Below are 19,215 nucleotides of genomic sequence, written 5' to 3' on the forward strand. Positions count from 1 at the left end.
CGCTCTCAGGGCTTCATTTTTGCATGGGGTAGGTGTAGGGTTGCCACATAAAATATAGGCCACCTAATTAAACATAAATATCAGATAGAGAATTGTGCCACGCCAGCACGACTAAGGGTGATCCCGAGTCGGGGGTGAAAGGATTAAGGAAAGACAGACAAGAGAATAATAGCTGGGTCTCGGTGGGACGCTGCTCCCTGATGAGGAGGCAACAACGACGCCCACAAGCCGTGTCTTTATTTTATAGCAGATGTCACGAGGCAAAGTAGGGGCGTGATCACGTTGTTTACAGCATTCTCGTGAGTTCCAACCTCACTCAACTACATGCACCCGAACTCTATCACAAGGCACGTGGGGCTACGTGTTCGGACCATAGGTTCAAGCTTACAACCACAGCCGTTGGCTCTAACTGTGCTGGGAGGGCCCTGCCCTCCAGCTGGGACTTGCACGTGGCAGTGAGAGGACCCTGTCCTTTCATTAGTCCGAGGCTTGAACCAGGCCAGAACACCGTAACCGCGCCCCAAAGACAATAACATTTTAATCTAAGTATATCCCAAATATTGCATGGGACATACGCATACCAAGACATACTACGATATTTGGGACATACTTATACTAAAACATGTCTTATTATTTATCTGAAATTCATGTGTAACTGGGCACTATGTGTTCTGATTTGTTAAATCTACCAACCTTGCAGGGGTGGGAAATGAAGGGTCTCCTTAGCATGAGGATGTTAGAGCTGACTTTCTCCCCGGGTCTCCATTCTGAGTCATAGAGGGGCCAGCACCTCTCCCTCCACCCAGCCAGTGGTTTCTAAGGCCCTGTTACATCGGCCTTCCCCGAAATGCGGGTGTCTGAACGGCCTCCAGTGATTCCGAGGCTCTGCTCAGCCTGGGAAGACTGGTTCAGGGTTTAAGTTCCTGAGGGTAAGAACGTCACTGTTTATTGTACTCGATAAATATTTGTTGAACGAATGAGTGAATGAATGAATTATTCCTCCCTGAGGAATCCATATGGGTGTAACCAGTGTTTATCTTGTAGAACCCAGCAACCCCAGAAGCACAGGCGCCTCTCTTTCCTTTCTTTTCTGGTCATGAGACGCGTGGGAAAGGGCCCGTGTGGAAGGTGTAATGGAGAGACTTGGAGAGCCGTGGGTTGAGAATGACTAGACGAGCAGGAGAGAACAGGGCCAGCAATGGGGCCCACCAGGAAGGGGGCAGGAGCATCGCACGGGGAGGTAGGCCAAGTTTTTAATCACCTCCTCGGGCAAAGAGACTTAGGATTTCAGGTTGAGAGCAGGTCTTCAGTCCTTTTCGCAGGATTCCTGTAGAGCCTGACTTGGCACCGTCCAGGCGCTCAGCTTCCAGGGGCAGTGATGCGGAGCCTGCAGGCAAAAGACCAGGGTGCCGAAAGCCTGTTGAAAATGCTTCAGCGGAACTCGGTGGGTGGCAGGTAATAGCCATTTTTGTTCCTGTTGGTAATTCCCCAGATCAGCAGGGTGCCTGGGGGCGTCTGTTTCCCACAGCGTCTATCTCCGCAGGCTTAGCCAAGTAAAGACTAGATTTCTGTCCTAAACCTTTAAACCCATAATGGGCCCGACTGGCTACATGTCCCCCCAATAGAGACATGCCCTAGTGCCTACCTTATCTCCAATGCAGAGAACGCTAAAGGTTTGTTTTTCGTTTCTTTGTTTTTTAAATTCCAATTTCCTATTTTCCTGGCAAGAGACTTTGCCTGCTGGATGAGAACCTGCTTCCAATCTGAAGTGAGTTTTTGCCGACTGACACCACGGGCACCTAGCACTCTGTGGACTGAATCGGGGGCCCCTCTCAGTCTGTTCCCCCATCTGTGTCACAGTGAAGGGGTGGGCAGCCACAGGGCCGCAGGGCCCTGGGAAATGCCGGAGCTGTCTGCAATTTCAGCGGCATACGGCTCCTCAGCAGGGCTGGGGCCAAGAGCAGTCACGAGAACATGGACTCCTCTGGCTTTTCCTTGGTGGCTCTGGTTCTGCCCCTCCTGTCCTGCCTCTCGCACGCGGCCCCGGGGAACTGTTCTGAGCAGGTGCGAGCTGCGCCGTAGAGGCCCGCTGCGTGCCCGCTTTGTAGTGCCTGCAGTTTTGTTAAATCTGGAAGGTGTCCTTGGTCCTTGGGGGCAATAGTGAGACCCTTCCCCACCGCCCTGAACTTAGAAACACAGAAGACAAATTGCTGTGTTGAGAATGAAACTAGGAAATACCTCACACGTGGCTGAATCGTCAGCCCCAGAAATGCCCAAATTAAGAAACTGTCCATAAAACTAATAGAATCCAAAACTGGAGTTAGAGTCATCTTAGGGACGAGGGGCTAAAATGTGATCGTGCCCGTAATTCAGAGAAGAGAAATGGACACTCACTGGTGCCGTGGTGTGTAGTTTGGAGAGAGGGGTGTGAACAGAAGCTGGGTGGAGTTCGTGCAGAGAGCAAGAAGGGGAGGCTCCAGGAACCAGATGTCGGCGATGCCTTTTCGGGTGCTGTCTAGCGCAGGGGAGTCTAGGCAAAGCCCAGGCTGCAGAGGCAGAGATTGTGCCTCAGCGGGGGCCCCCCGGTGCTCACCTGGTTCTCCTTGTCCTGAGGTTTGCCTTCCTCTGCGTCCTGCCTGCAGGAGAAGCAGGCATTGATCAGGTCGATGCAAACATCCTGCCCACTTAATAACTGTGTTTTCAATGGGAAACTAATGAGCGAGCCTTCTTGCTGGTAGTAGTATATCCACTCTGGAGAGGCAGGTGCTCTTTCAATGTGCAGGCAGAATTCATGTTTCTGAGCCTGGGAGCCTGTAGACCTGGATGGTGGGAAGTCAACCAAGATCAGGGTCTCCTTGTAGCATCTCCTTGACCTACCAGTGGCCTTCCTCAGCCACATCTTTTACCTACACACAGTCCCCACGCATTAACATTGACACAGCGCCAGCAGGTCTTAAAAGATAGTGGGCCCAACCTCCTCATATCTGGGGACCTCTCCCCAAGGGCATCACGGCAGTGTCCGGAGTTGAATCTCAATTTGATGATTTCCAGCCTAGTTCCTTTCCGTCTCTGCCATCTCATCGCACTTTCTCTCTGCTGTATTTCTCTCCCACCCCTTTTAAAACCAAGATGGAGCATGAGTAGCTGTGGGGGCCATTGAGAGTGCGGGGACTGGTATCTCGCACTCCTTCGCCCTCTTCCCTTCTCCTTCATTCTGATTTCCTGCCTGGAAGAGGTCAGATGAGGATTCTCTGTTCTCTCACTCCCATGGACTTGGACTTGCCTTCTGAGGATCACTGTCTGAGGTCTTTCCCACAGGGAGGTCTGGGAAAATGGGATGCTTCTCCGAGAGGCCCAGGGATGGACCTTCGTGCTCTGTGATCCCTTGGTTTCCTCTGAGGATACTCTCTCTGCACCAGGCGCTCCAGCCCGGGATCCTGCGAGTGGTGGGGAGGGGAGGGAGTGGAGGCCGGCCTCTGCACAATTCAGGCGCTTGCCAAATCGGAGCATCTGTGGGGCCTCAATGGGAACACCGGATTTCCTATTGATTCCTCCTCCCTTCTTGAAATCTTGGTTCTTTCTGCTGCACCAAAGACCTTTGATTCTGTAAGATATATTTCTTCTTGCCTCTGGACGAGCTAAACGCTGGTTCTAAGCACGTGAATGTAAAATCACCCCAAGGGCCCCCTTCCTCCCTTGTCTTGGCAGATACTCAAAATCTGATAAAGCAGTTTGGCCCATCTCTTCTGCAGTTTAAAGCTTCCATGTGTTGTGTATATGCTTCTTAATGAGGCTAGTGACTCCCTCCCTGACTTGCTAACTCAGCTCCAAAGTCCAGGGAAATGCTGGAACTGGAAGGAAACTTAGTAGAATCACCTCATTTGGCAGATAAGGAAACTGAGGCTCAAAGATGTTAAATGGTTTGCCTGGGGACCTGCAGTTAGGTAATAGCAGAGTATACTGCTGGCCATTATAAATATTTGAGTCATTCTTAATTAAGGATGAGGTCAGAGCCTATGCAGTTACATGCTGAGAATTCAAATACAGTTAAGTGGATTATTTACCCAAAAGCCTAAACACCGGAAGCATCTCAACAGCACAATTGCTCTGAAAGGAACACTTGTAAAATATTGTAAAATAACTATTTTTTAAACAATAACTCTAGTCTAATTGAAGAAGAACTTATTGTAATGCATGCTGTATGTTGAGGGCGTGATCTCTAGGGTTGCGGATGACAGATTGGTGGCATCATGGCTGCCCAGTCCATACAAGGTGAACAGGAAGGTCGCATTAAAATGGGCAACCACGGTGACCTCATGATTATCTTGCTGCTGACACCGAAGCTGTGATTGTCTCAGCCAATTACCCACTTGGTAGATAGCAACTGCTTCAAAGTATTAAATTGGAAATTCACAATATAAACAGTACCTCATAAATGCCCTCTTTCCCCAACCATTATGTTCCTTTAGAACTAAGATACTGAAACTCCAGGAATCTTATTAGTCCAGGACTGGCCAAATCTAGAGTAAACCATCTTAAACTGCACACGTGCAAACTTGTTTCCGTATCTGAAGCTGTAGCAAATGTATTTTACAAAAATGTAGGAAACAAATGGTGTATAATCTTCATTTTGATGTTCTGGTCTCCATCTGTTTTCTTGCACTCATCTTGAGAAAGAACATGCATGATGTCTCATGAATTTTTTAATTTCTACTCATTCCCGTATTTTTGTTACCTGGATAAATGATTCATGTTTTAGCAAATACAATATCTTCAAGTATTAGATTTTCAAAATAGCTGCCACATCATCCTTTTTCATTTCGTTCAGGTTTCCTCCCTGTTTTTCAAGGGTTATCAGACCCAGAAATGGAAGGATCTTGGTCTTATATCACTGTGCATTTCTCTTGTCTGTAAAATTGAAGGCTGGATGCAGCAATCCCTGAGGTCCCTTAGAGGTCCTCACCTTCTGGAATTTATATGGGAACACCTTTCTCATTCCCTAAAATCCCAGCATAGACATTGGAAAGCTGCATATTCCAGAATTCATCATGTGCCCCCAAATGTACCACATTGTCGCCCTTCGCACACTTTAGTTAACGCTCTCTCTCTCCCCAGCCCCCATGGGCTCTTCATCTTTTCCTCCCCAGCCTAGTGCAGTGCCTGGCACAGTTAACCCTTGTTGCATGACATAAAGGCTGGATCAAATTCTTCTGTCTCATATGCACAGCCATCTGGTTAGTCTAGAGTCAGCCATGTAGATAGTTAAAACTTAGCCAGTGCCTTGCTTTTCCAAAACATAAGCCAACCTAAAGGAGTCAGTCATTCATATTTACACTTTCTCAGGCAGTGGTGGCTTTGTCTGTAACACCTGGGACTGCACAATGGTACTAGTAAACCATTGCATGAATTCATGTGTGCTTTTAGCCCTTTAAGAAACATGCCCTGATTTGTTTTTAAAATATAATTTGTATTGATTTTAGAGAGGAAAGGAGAGGGAGAGCGATAGAAACATCAATAATCGGAGAGAATCATCAATTGGCTGCTTCCCACATGCTCCCTACTGGGGACTGAGCCCGAAACCTGGGCATGTGCCCTGACCGGGAATCGAACCGTGACCTCCTGGTTCATAGGTTGACACTCAGTCATTGAGCTACACCAACCAGGTGCCCTGGGTTGTTGTGTTGTTGTTTTTTATTGCTGTTTTTGGTGCCCCCAAATCAAAGTAGGAGCTCAATAATAGCTGTGAATCAACAACATTTAGCCCTGCCAGTGTTGGTGAAATGGAGTCAGATGCCCTTGTTTTACAAGGTGGTTGTGAGAGTTGGAGGAGAGAATAAGATGGTGGGGAAGCATCCAATCCAGCTCACTGGGGGCATTTCCACACCCGTCATCTCTCCTCCTCAGGCAGCCAAGCAGGCTCTCACCTTGGAGTCTCTGCCCCCTGTCAGAGAACAGCCTTCCCACAAATACTCTCTCTCAGTCTCATTTATTCAGGTCTCTTCTCAGAGGGGCCTTTTCCCCCCTGCACCCCCTGCTCCAAATCCCCCGTCACTCACTAGCTTCTGACATGACCACAGTCACAGCTCTCTTCATGGTACAAATTACCATCCCACGTTGTAGCATTTTACCTTTACTAATTCATCATTATTTCATGAAGGTTTGTAGGAACGCTGTCTGTTTTGTTCAGGGCCCAGCAAGTGATGGGCACTCATTCAATGAACCTCTGTTGAATAAATGACTAGTAGGTATTTAATCAACACTTTTTTTCTTTTAAAATGTGGAGCATTTTCTAAAAGTCAAAAGAGGAATCCAGTCCAGAAGGGAGGAAGATGGGAGGAAGGTTTAGGAACTAGGAACTTAGCAGAGGTCAGCATAGGAGGGCGGCAAGAATCCAGGACACTTCGAAAGAAGGAGTTCGAACAAGACAGCCTACTGTGCATCTGACTCTGAAGCGAGGTCTGGATAACTGCGGTCAGGTTCAAGGCTTAGCCTCTGCATTTTGGGCGATTCGGCCTGTGACTTTGGGCAGATGATTGGTTTCACTTAGCTCAGGGTTTCCTGGCCATTTTCATTCTTGTCTCCCTCTCTTCACCCCAGGGAAAAGATTTTAATGTATTTAAGTTAAAATTAAATTGAATTCTTTTGAACACAGAAATTAAATACTAAGGAGTAAGATTTTTTTCCCCCTGATAGGACTGAGCTTTGTGAGGTGGGGCACTGACCTTTAGAATAGCTAAGACTTTTTCAGCCCCCCCATCCTCGAACTAGTTTCCACCCCCTCGTGAGTAACATCTCCCTGTTGTGAGTGCACAAGTTAGCTGAAATGGGACCCAAGAAAGTTGGTAGACATTAAACACAGTATCAATTACCTTAGTAACAGAAGCATTTATTTTGAATGCTAAGGCTGTCAGTTTCAGGCTACTCAACATTAATTTAAATTATCATGGCTGTTTGCTTGGGATGAGACTAACTGGAGAATTATAAATGATAGAAGTGAGTGGGACCAGGCCTCGGACCTCCACGTCCACAGTTCTGCTCGCTGTTGACGTGGATTGATCTTCAGGATGAGAGGCTTTGAGACTGTTGCGGGGTCAGCCAAACAGGGATGTGGGTATCTGTAACCATTTGCAGAGTTCTGTCCTTCTGTATCGTCTCTGGGTCAACGTTTTGTTCACTGGAATGTTTCGTGGATATTGTGGAAGAACCAGACTTTACATACTGTTGAAAAAGTGTGCCCCTTTTCTTATACCCTGAGTCATCTCAAATTATTGAGATGGATCGGAATAGCTCTACTTCCCTTGTTTATAGAAAATCCCAGGAAAAGCCATTTATAGAACAGGGGGCTGGAAGGATTACCGGAAAATTTCCAATTATAGGTATGGAGTTGAAAAGTTGTATAGCCCATGAACATCAAAGTAAGACCAGTTTGGCTCAGTGGATAGAGCGCTGGCCTGAGGACTGAAGGGTCCCAGGTTTGATTCTGGCCAAGGGCACATGCCTGGATTGTGGGCTCGATGCCCGGTAGTGGGGGGGGGGGGGTGCAGGAGACAGCCGATCAATGATTCTCTCTCATCATTGATGTTTATATCTCTCTCCTTCTCCCTTCCTCTCTGAAATCAATAAAAATATATATTTATATATTTTTTAAAAAGTAAAAGCTGTGGTCCTTGAGGGAGTCTGTACACTTGAAATAATTTTTCATTTTTCTGAAAACTCCTTCCCTGCCCTCACCATACTTAAGGCCAGAGGGTGGGCTTCTGGCACCATATGGGAAACTCATGACTCCATCCCCTTGGCCATAACTGGCTGGACGACAGATGGACAACTGCTCCAAGCTAAGCCAATTAGCTTTGCTCCTCCAATGTGTCATTTGACAACTTTTGAGTTTCAAATTATAGAACACTAAACGTAGTGTTCATTTTCATTAAAAGGTATGGGTTGTTGTTTTTTTAGTTCAGTTTTTCTTTACCATTTTTCTTTCTTTTAAGTAGTTAACTTTTAAAAATTTATTGCAAGGATTGATACAGTCTTTCAGATTGAGGGTCAGCACTGCATCCCCCATCCAGGATGGCTGCAGCTAAGACCAGGATGGCTGCGGGGAACCAGAGCGCCCTCTTTCCCTAGCCTTGCACCTTTGCCTTCTACTGGTCAATTTTATTTCTTGGCAAGATGGCCCTTTTGCTACTCAAGTAACACAGCAGGTAGGATACTGCCATCCACAATCCCTAGTTCACAAGTTTTAGTTCTCACACACACTTGAGACTAGTCAGCCGTGGGTAAACTACGGCCCGCGGGCCAGATCCGGCCCGTTTGAAATGAATAAAACTATTGAAAAAAAAGACCGTACCCTTTTATGTAATGATGTTTACTTTGAATGTATATTAGTTCACACAAACACTCCATCCATGCTTTTGTTCCGGCCCTCCGGTCCAGTTTGAGAACCCATTGTGGCCCTCGAGTCAAAAAGTTTGCCCACCCCTGGCTAGATCCTTGTTCTCTAGGCCCTGGGGCTCAGTTCTCAGAGCAGATACTCTATTCCACCTGCATGAGATGCCCAGTTCTGGCCCCACCCCAGGGCTGGGGGCTGATTACATGAACATGGCTGTAGGAGTGCACGTCTGTCGATTCTATTAAAAGGGTTGCCATAGACTTATTACATGCTAGTTTCCATTTCTTTATGCATCTCCCCACTAGCCTATGAATTCTTTCAGGGCAACGAATTTGCCTTGTTGACAGTATATTCCTAGTGCCAAGATCAAGGCCTGCTTCTTAATTGATGTTCAATAAATATGGATTGAGTGCATACAAGTTGACATCAGGAAGAAAACATTCTCGATTACTCTTCAGTTCGGTTTTCTTCAATCAGATTTACTTAAAGAGTATCTTGCCCAAGATATTTACACTGTTTTCATGTGTATGGAACTATTGGATCTGAGACTAACACCTTGAATGATAGACCATTAAAATTTGAATGTAAAGGATCTTTAAAAAATTGTTTGAAGTCATCAAGAGTCTGCAAGGTGACAGGCACTGTGCCGGGGTAGGGAGTCTGTTGTTGAAAACGACACGGTCACTGCATTTGAGAATCTCTCTGTGGCGTTTGAGAGACCTTAGAGATCACTTAGCTTAACTTTCTCATTTTCCAGATGAGGAAAAAAAGACTTAGAAAGGTTGCTAGGCCTGATGGAAAATATTCTGACTTATTCATAGGATCTTAATATGTCTGTGTGGCATGACTGTTCAGTGAGAGGTGTTACTTATTTTGGCCAAAGGGAACATTCCATTTTTGTGTATTTATGGATTATCTTTTATTTTATTTTTGCATTTCTTTTTTAGTAGGCATGTGCTTATGTAGATGATATTTGCTAAACTTTTAATTTACTTGGAACCCATTAATAGCTGGCCCTCGAGTTCTCTGGGAAATCAACGAGACATTTCTTTATGGTTACTGAGTAATAAGGTTATTTATTATTGACATGGCTTCTGACACCTCTCCCATTTATTATTATTTCTTGTTAAATCATTTCCTGAGAAGGTGAAGAATGTTTTCCATCTTTGATGGCACAGTTTATATTGACTTTCTCCGGGCGAAAGTGAGGTTCAGAGAAGAGAGTGAAAGGGGTCATTTTTCTGCATTTACAGGGGATGAAGGTGAAAATTTTCTTTGGTGGAGAAGAAGGATTGGTGATGAAATTCAATTAACCTTTCTTCGGGGCGAGGTGGGTGGGGAGGAGCAGTGATGTGCCCTGCACTGTGCAGGATTCACAGTGGGGACAGGACAGCCCAGCCCTCTGCTGCAGCCAGCCCTGCAGGCTGGTGAGCGCATCATGGCACTAAGACCCGCATTCAAGGGCCAGCCAGGGAAGGGCTGAGTCCTCTCACCCAGAAGCATGGGGAAACATTTCTCTGGAGGAGAAGGCTTTTGGGTAGGTTGGTATTAACAGCTTTCCAATGGAAAAGAAGCAAGGAGACTAAGAGCTGTAGGATGCCAAGGGACAGGATGTCCTGTGGACCTACGTGATGAAGGTGGAGTCAGTGGCTGAGCTCAGGACTGGTGCTGTCCTAGAGTCTCTCTGTGCGGTTGATTGTTATTGCTCCTCTCGGTAGCATTCTAAGAACATAGTTCTGGAATGGAGAGCCTCCCTGTGTATGCTGTTGGATAGATCAAGGCAAATGGAGATAGATTTCAGCTTCCTAGGAATGTAAGGTCTTAAATGTTTCCAGAACCCCTCTGCGATCTTCTATGTCTTGTCACACAGCCTTCTGTTAGATGTGAGCTTGATGGGGGTTGTCCTGGCAAAAGTCATCTCATTTCCCCGCTGGTCAGGGAAACTTCCTGGAGAAAGCCAGTGTTCCAGAGGTGTCGGTCTGAGGGAAGGGGGTGTGTGTGCTTGTGTGTCTGTCTGTCTGTCTGTCTGTCTATCTGTGTGTCTGTGTATACTGCACGGAGGGAGCCGAGCTGGGGGATGGGGAGCGGCATTAAGGCTTCTGGCTCGGAAAGCAAACATTGCCTTCAGTCATACAAGAGGCCCTGTGTTCTGTGTGAGAAGGCTCACTGTTGTGACTGGAAGGAATTTTTTGTTTTTTCCTCTTCCAGGTGTGAATGAATCCGGCGGAGGCCATGCTGTTGCTGATGAAGGGCTATCCCATTTCTGGGCCATTTGCACGGGCCCTGCAGTGATAGGAACCAAGCGAAGACCTGTCGGAGGCTTCCTTCTGTCCCTCGCTGAGCACTCCCGCTGCAAAGATCGTCCCATTGTCGGTGTGTGTCCCGTCCTCCTCTTGCCACGGCAAACAGCCCCGTCTTGAGCAGGCACCCCGCCTCGTCTGCCAGCCTGAACATGAACACAGCCGATGACAGCCAGGGTCCCCAAGGGACATGGGGCCCCGCGGGGTCCGGCCCCCAGGAGCAGGTCCTCTCATGATGCTGGTGTCTGGGAGTGAGCGCCATGCCCATCACCCAGGACAACGCGGTGCTGCACCTGCCCCTGCTCTGCCGGTGGCTGGAGAACAGCCTGCGGGAGGGCGGGGCGGGGCCGGAGCAGCGGCTGTGCCAGGCGGCCATCCAGAAGCTGCGCGAGTACATCCAGCTGAACTTCGCCGTGGATGAGAGCGCCGTCCCCCCTGACCGCAGCCCCCCGGGGATGGAGATCTGTACCGTGTACCTCACCAAGGAGCTGGGGGACGCGGAGACGGTGGGCCTCAGTTTCGGGAACATCCCTGTTTTCGGGGACTATGGAGAAAAGCGCAGGGGGGGCAAGAAGAGGAAGACCCACCAGGGCCCCGTGCTGGACGTGGGCTGCATCTGGGTGACGGAGCTGAGGAAGAACAGCCCGGCAGGGAAGAGTGGGAAGGTCCGACTGCGCGATGAGATCCTCTCCCTGAATGGGCAGCTGATGGTCGGAGTTGATGTCAGTGGGGCCAGGTAAGTGGCCGGGTTTCCTTCAACGCTACATGTGTGCACCTACCTTAGTAAGTGTTGTCCTGAGATGTGGTGAGCAGGAGCTAGCCCGCATCAGCCAACGGTTCTCCTCCATTCACCCTTGCAATTAACAGATTTCAGGGGTCAACACACCAACTTCCCACCCATCCTGCCAACATGAGAAATCACCCACACTGTTACGTACGATCATAATATAAGTTGATCCGTTGGGCAATTCATTCTGATCCTTCTCTTGAGTTCGATTTTGAGTTCAGAACTATCTTAGATGATGTTATAGGTTGAGCTGTGTCGCCCCCAAACTTTTATGAAGAAATCCTAATCCCTGGTACCTCCGCACATGGCCTTACTTGGAACGAAGGCCATTGCAGGTTTAATTACTTAACATGAGGCCAGGTGGTAGTAGGATGGGCCCCTAATCCAGTAGGACAGTGTCCTTATAAAAAGGGCAAAGACCTGCTCACAGGAGAAGATGTGTGAAGATGGGAGTTACGCTGCCACAAGCTGAGGAACCCTCGGAAGCTGGGATCAGGGCCCGGAGTATATCATTCCCTGTCCCCCCAGAGGAAGCGTGGCTCCACCAACACCTTGATCTTGGACTTTTCGCTTCCAGAATGGTGAGACAATACATTTCTGTGGCTTAAACCACTCAGTTTGTGGAGCTTTTTTATGGCAGCCCTAGGGAACTAATACACCCGATGTTTGACCCTGTCACCTATGGCTAGTCAGTTTTTCCGTCAGTTTCCCCCCGCCCCCCATAAGAGTTACTCTGGAAACTAGAGCCCTGTGAATGTTTTTGGAAGAGAACATTGAAAATTGTGTGTGTGTGTGTGTGTGTGTGTGTGTGTGTGTGAGCTGTGGGAGGAGCAGGTGCAAAATGTGGCAGATGAGGTCATGGTTTGTTTATTTTAAAAATTAGCTTAGGGTCAATTTGAAAAATTCTTCCCAGGGGAGACAACAGCATTCATAGCCATGGGTTTGGCATCCTTCTGTACCCCAGAGCCTGCTCCAAAGTTAAATCTGTGCCTGCCCCCAAGTCACAGACGATGCCATTGCTGCCTTGTCACTGGCTGAGACTCCTGAGGTCTGCAGTTTGCTTCCAGGTCCGCCAGTAGCTCTGAGAGCCCCTCATTTTTCGAGTGGGAACTGCATCGCGCTGGAGTGAATTTACAGAGAACTTTTGGGAAGGGGGAGGGATCTTAGTTATGTTTGATAGCACATGCTCCGTTTTGCAGGCATAGCTGGTAACACACAGAGCAAAGTTTTTGTTTGAGAGTCTATCACCCCTACCCTGGGGAAGATTGGCCTTTCTAGAATGCTCTGTTTACTTTTGTTTGGTGCAGGGAGAACCGGGAAGGCTTTTTTAAATTAGATCCTACAAACACTTTATAGCCTAGTCCCTCCCTCCCTCAGCTAGCTTTCTATAAGTACACCCGCTCTGTTCCCAGAGGACAGAGTGTTCCAAATTGGTAACAAAATGTGGAATTAATTAAAACAACCCACACACGAAAAACAAGTAGCCTTTTCTGAAAAGTAAGAGGGCCCATGTTTCACTTAAAATATATTTTTCAGGATGTGACCCTTGACTGGACTTGCTTGTGCGTTCATAAACTCGGGCCGAGGGCAGTGCAAAGTGCATGCCTCAGAGGGGTGGACCTGGCTCCCAGACCCACTTACTGGCCGTGTGAGGGGCAGGTTTCTCAGCTACGGAGGCTGATGCTATTCCCCAACAGGGTCCTTTAGTGGATGAGGTAAGGTGACTTATATAATGTACTGACTAGGCATCTGGCACATGGTAGGTTTTCAATCAAAGGTAGCTTTTTAAAAATATATGTTATATGCAAAAATATATATACATGTTTTTATTGATTCCAGAAAGAGAGTGAGAGAAACATCAATGATGAGAGAGAATCATTGATTGGCTGCTTCCTGCATGTCCCCCACTGGGGATCGAGCTCGCAATCCGGGCATGTGCCCTGGCCTGGAATCAAACCGTGACCTCCTGGTTCATGGGTTGATGCTCAACCACTGAGCCACACCAGCCAGGCAAAGGTTTTAACACCCAACCTGGTTGGCAATGTAACGGAGAAAAGGCCTTTGAGTTTGAGGGACAGAGAAAAGCTTCCAACCCTGGCAATTCACTGAGCAGGAGAGAATAATCTTCAACCCAGAAACCAGGCTGATGTTCCAATATTGAGCAACCAGTATGGCGTGGGTAACTAGCCAATTGGAAAGAATGTCAGCACATGCAAGAACTGGTTTCTGGGCTGCCTGGAGGGCCTGGGGGCTCAGGGTGATTGGCCAACTGGTCTAGAAGCATTGCATACTGGGTGGACTAGCTGAAGATCAGCCCTGGCCAGAGGCAATCTTCAGCACAGTACCCACTGGCTTTAAATTGTGTGTAAAATTAAATTTAGGGTTGTTACAAGCTCAGGCCCCGGTTACCCATAGCAACCTTGAGTTCTGTCTAGGTTATAGCAGACTTAAAACCCAGTGTCAAGAAGCTGCTAGAAGGTGTTACTTGGAGAAATGACTGCAGGTGGTGAGGTAGGAGATGGAAGAAAGGAAGGATTGCCAATTATAGCTTTTTAATATGGTCTCTGGGGCCATTTAGCAGGAGGGCCCTGCCTACCTGCACATGCCCAAAGGCACCGGCGCTCTCTTCAGGGGGAGGTCTTGCTGTCGCTGTGAAAGGGCTACCCCATTTCCAGTCATCTGCATGTAGTTGTAGTAAGAAGTGGTCGTCATGATGGCCTGGAGATCAGTCAGGAAAAGTTAACTGATGTTTAAGAGGCCAGAGAAGCATGTAATACACTTTAGGAGGATTTCCATTACAAAAGGTTAAAGGAAAACCAGTTTTAGCATTTGAAATTCAATTATCTGGAAAACTCGTCATGTGGAACAGCCCATTCCCCAAGGGTGCTGTGCAAATGAAGCGTGCAGACCTTACACATGTGCCCACTGCATGCTGCTCAGCCTGCTCTCCCCACTGCGAGTTCATTTCATGTCTTCGTTTCTGGGTGGCATCCCAGAGTTCATCCCAGTCCTGTTTTCTCATTGTCCTGAGGAGGAAACGGAGGTTCCAGCAGGTGGTTTCCCGGGTTCAGTTATCTTTCTTAAGAACAGAGGGGGGACTAGAATTCAGAGCCTCTGACTCAAATTTTAAAACTTTCTCTTCAACACTGCAAACCGTAACCAATGACATTAGGATAGTTTGTATGTTTTCTTAACTTACGGTTGACAGTGAAAATAAATAGAAAATCAAGATTTTCTACATGTTCTATACATATTTTTTTATAGCCAGTCTCTAAATGGATGGTGATGACATCTAGAACGTTTCTCCTCGACAAGAGTTTATCTAATAGCAGCTAAACATGAACCGATGGCCCCTGGCATGGACAGAGGGAGCTTGCTCTCTCCTCAGCTCTTCAGAGGATCTTCCACCCACATCTGCCCTCTTGTGGTTGAAGCAGAGCACAGTTTAGGAAAGTGCTGGGAGCTTGAGTCAAGTTTATCTCCCATTAGGCTGTATGGGTTTCTCAACTGTGCTGTTAGGATGACGGTTTCGGCCCTCAGAGGTCTCATAGAATGGCAACACCTGAGCCATCCCTGAGCAGGAAGCCACTCAGGCACCCCCCCCCCCTCTGGGCGCCTGGTGTCCTCATGATGGCCTCAGGAGGTGCCCCATCCCGGTTCCCCGCAAGGGCATCCTCCCCTGACGCTCACAGCCTTCAGGTCCCCTATAGAGAGAGGAGTGGTTAGTCTGGTAAACCCACCAGGCTAAGATCTTCGTGATGGTGGAGGGAAGTTCCAACTGCCCCAGTCCAACTCAGGCCTCTGGAATCAGAAGGCCTTAAGAAAGTGTGAGTTGCCCTAGACAGTTTGCCTCAGTGGATAGAGCATTGACCTGAGGACTGAAGGGTCTCTGGTCTGATTCCCAGTCAAGGCATGTACCTCGTTTGCAGGCCCGATCCCCGGCCCTGGTTGGAGCACATGCGGGAGGCAACCAATCAAGGTTTCTCTCTCACATCAATGTTTCTCTCTCTGTGTCTCTCCCCTACCTTCCATTCTCTCTCTCTAAAAAAAAAAAAAAAAAAAGTGTGAGTAGCCGAGCAATAGCAAACCCTTTGCTGGCCAATGGGTGCATTCTTTCAGAAACTTGACCACTTTGGCACACCATCAGTACCAGCCTGCAAGCAATGTCCAGAGCCACTTCCAGAGTGGCTCCTCAAGGTCCACTCGTCCTATGAGGGAAGAGATTACATGACAAGAGCCACTTTCCAGGATTTAAACAGGGTTGAGGTTGTAGAGGTCCATCCATAGATGCTCTTTAATTTCATCCCAGTGACCTGCCTCACCTCCGGTCCTCCCACCAGAGCCACCGCTGGTGACTGACCAGCCTTGATAGATGCAAAACCCAAACATCCCACTTCAGACACTCGCTTTGAAACTTTTCTCACTGCTTTTGGGAATTGTAATTGTAAACCATTAAAAGAAGAAAGATTAAAGCATCTTAATGTGATTATAGCGTTATGGGCCTGACTTCATACCCTTCTCTCTGGGGGCACCCCTGGACCATTTTCAGGAATCTTGATTTGTATTTCAATTTTTTTATGTCCAGGTGTTAAATTAAGTGCTAAGCATTTTTCCTTTCTTGTTTTGAGGACCAGATGCCCTCAAATGACTTTTGAGTTTTTCTTTCCCAAAAGGCCATTGAGTTCCAAGCCCTCACTCCATCTGTCTTCTGAAGCAGAGGCAGATAACCACACTGCCTGGCCCAGCTGTCCCCAATGAACTGGTTGGCCAAGCACAGAGGTTAAAATACTTGAATTTCTGTCTTTTGGTATTTGACCAAGGGTTGTTGCCTCTTCCTAGAGGGACATAAAATCTGTTATTTTCAGGACAGAAGTATGTATACGTGTGTATATCTCTCGTGCAATTTACAATGGGTTTTAAAGAGTTATATTTAGATTCCTTCATGGGACTCTTCTTTGAAATATGATTCTCCTCCAAAGATTTTGAGGGTGTGAGTTTCAGCAACACTATATATAAAATGGAAATGGAGGTGTGACTACTAGTGGCTTTTTTGGATGACAGGGTTTAGCAATGTAGAAATGTACAGAGCAACACTCAAAAATGTGAATGTCTGGGTTTTTTGTATCTCTTAGCCACAGAAACCTGGGTGCAGAGTGGTCAGCGGTGGTCTAGTAGCTGACTCATCCCACAGTTACCTTATTCAGGGCTCCTTCCTCACCACAGAAAGGATAACTCTATCGCTTACAATGTCGTTTGGACTTAATTTAGCCATTGCTTTTTTGGGGGCTAGAACGGAGATGGAGGGCTGTGCTATTTCCATAGCTGAAATGTGTTTGCTCAGCCCTTTAAGCTGGACTTGAAGGCTATTCCATTTCAGTGGGCTGGGGTTTATTAAGAAACTTTTTGATTTGGGGATCACAGATATATTTTCACAAATATCCCTGAAGGAGGCCTGAGCTATTACAGGGCAAAGGGAAGTGGTGTCCTTTTTAACAATTCAAGCTCCATGAAGTACAGGTCTCTGTCCAGCTGCATGGCACGTCTTGAGGATTTTCCCTGACTCGAGGATTTTATTCGTCCAGATCTCCATTCCTGTGAAGTCCTCGTCTGACCCAGCAGAATGGGCAGGGAGGACTTAAGTGGCAGCCAAAGGAAATGGTTCATGCTCTAGAACAGTGATTTTCAACCTTTTCCATCTCATGGCACACATAAACCAATTGCTAAAATTCTGCAGCTCACCAAAAAATATATTGTAGTATTTGCTGATCTGACAAAAAATAGGTATAATTTTGATTTATTCACACTGGATGGCTATTGTGTTGGCTGTTGTCATTTTTTTTATTTGACAATCTAAGGGAAAAGAGGTCAGTGCCCCTGACTATGCAGTCAGGTATTGCATGTTTAAAAAATTCCTGTTACATTTGTATTAAAAATTGCTGCTCTAGAAAGTTCATTGTCCAGGTAGGAAGCCCAAAAAGATACAGAAGGTAAGGGGGGAAAATTATTAGCATCCAAGACATTTTTTAATCTTAAAAAAAAAATTAGGAAATTGAGTTTGACTAATATTTTTAATATGTTTTTATTTATTTTAGAGAGGGAAGGAGAGAGGTAGATAGAAAAGTTGATGAGAAAGAAGCATTGGTGGGCTGCCTCCTGCTCGCCCTCTACTGGAGATTGAGCCTGCAACCAGTGAATCTAACCAGTGACCTCTTGGTTCATGGGCTGACACTCAACCACTGAGCCACACCGGCTGGATAGCTTGACTAATATTTTAGTTATGGATCAACACTGGTGTCCTTACTCTGTATGTCAGAGTGCCCCATGCCCTGTGTGGTATGTGACGTGTCTTTCAGGAAGAAGGGGCGACCCACCAAGGCCCCTCACTGGTTCATTTGTTTTTTACTTATTTCATGTAGCCTTACTCAGTGAAGTAGGTTTATGGATTAAATTCTTTCATTTTAACTAAATTGATCTTTACCAGAGGGACAGATAAACTAAAATCCTTGAGGGGAATAAAAGAGGATCAATATATTATTGCATTAATAGTATTAATTATATATTAACTAGGGGCCCAATGCACGAATTCGTGCACCTTGAAAGGAACTGTGGGCCACGAGCCTGCGGTGGTCAGGGGTGTGTCTTGACCCATGCTCCGTGCCTCCACCCAGCCCCTCCCGCTGTGGCCCCCGGTCCCCTGTCTGCCGGCAGCCCTGCTCCCGCCGCACTGCTCCATGTGCTGACAGTGCCAGCCCCGCTTGCACCCACTGGTGGCTCAGAGAGATTGGGGCTGGCACTGTCAACAGGTGCAAGCAGCAGCTGCTGCCCTGATCACCCCTCAGGAGCAGGGGAAGGTGGAGAAGCCCTCAGGGGTGATCGTGACCAGTGCTGGGCACCCACAGTGGGTGCGAGCGGGGCCGGCGCCGGCGCTGGCAGTGGGTGAGAGCAGTGGTTCTGGTGCCAGCAACAGGTGCGAGTGGGTACATCACCAGCAGCGGGTGCGAGAGGCAGCTGCTGGCCTCCATCGCCCCTCAGGAGCAGGGAGAGGTGAAAAAGCCCTAAGGGGCAATTGGGGCCAGTGCCAGGCACTGGCAGCAGGTGTGAGTGGCAGCTCTGGTGCCAGCAGCAGGTGGGAGCGGGGCTGGTGCCAGCAGCAGGTGGGAGCAGGGCTGGTGTCAGCAGCAGGTGCGAGTGCTGGGCAGGACTGTGGCACATCGGAGCAAAGAATTTTCAGTAACCACCAGAGGCTCACCCCAATGACAACGATCAGCGCCCCGCCTTGGTCTGGCACCCCCATTCATCTCCACCATCCTGCCACAGCCAATGCCTGCCATGTTCTCTGCTCTGCCACTTGCTGCTGATGCCAGCCATGTTCCGCGTGCGCCCCCTGGTGGTCAGCACATATCATAGCGACTGGTTGTTAGGTTGTTCAGTTCTGCCGTTTTGGCCTTTTTACGTATTAGCGTTTTATATATATAGATTATATGTTATTATATTATGTGTTTATAATATGTGAATTGTTATATATTGTTATATAGTATATTTATAGTCATAATATAGTATATAATTAATATATTGCCTATACATATAAAAGCATAAAATTCAAATTGGACAGTGGAACAATTAGTTGGCACTGACCACCAGGGGGCAGATGCTCAGCACAGGAGCTGCCCCCAGCCCGCAGGCCCAGGCTCTGATCGGCCGGTGGGGAACCAGGAACCGAGGGTGGATGGCAGTGGACG

The 19,215-nt window shown here is 47.6% G+C and overlaps 1 protein-coding gene across 1 annotated transcript in view; it reads left to right on the top strand.

Annotated features, from left to right (window-relative positions):
* Positions 1-19,215, top strand: part of PDZD2 (PDZ domain containing 2) — a 327,492-nt gene that overhangs the window by 104,929 nt on the left and 203,348 nt on the right. The window contains exon 2 of the mRNA XM_081088887.1: positions 10,598-11,425. Within this exon, the coding sequence (XP_080945013.1) occupies positions 10,950-11,425 (476 nt within the window). The 5' untranslated portion in view covers positions 10,598-10,949. The remainder of the gene's footprint in view (positions 1-10,597; positions 11,426-19,215) is intronic.

The sequence above is a fragment of the Myotis nattereri genome, assembly GCF_964212035.1.
Source record: "Myotis nattereri genome assembly, chromosome: 4".
Lineage (NCBI taxonomy): Eukaryota > Metazoa > Chordata > Mammalia > Chiroptera > Vespertilionidae > Myotis > Myotis nattereri.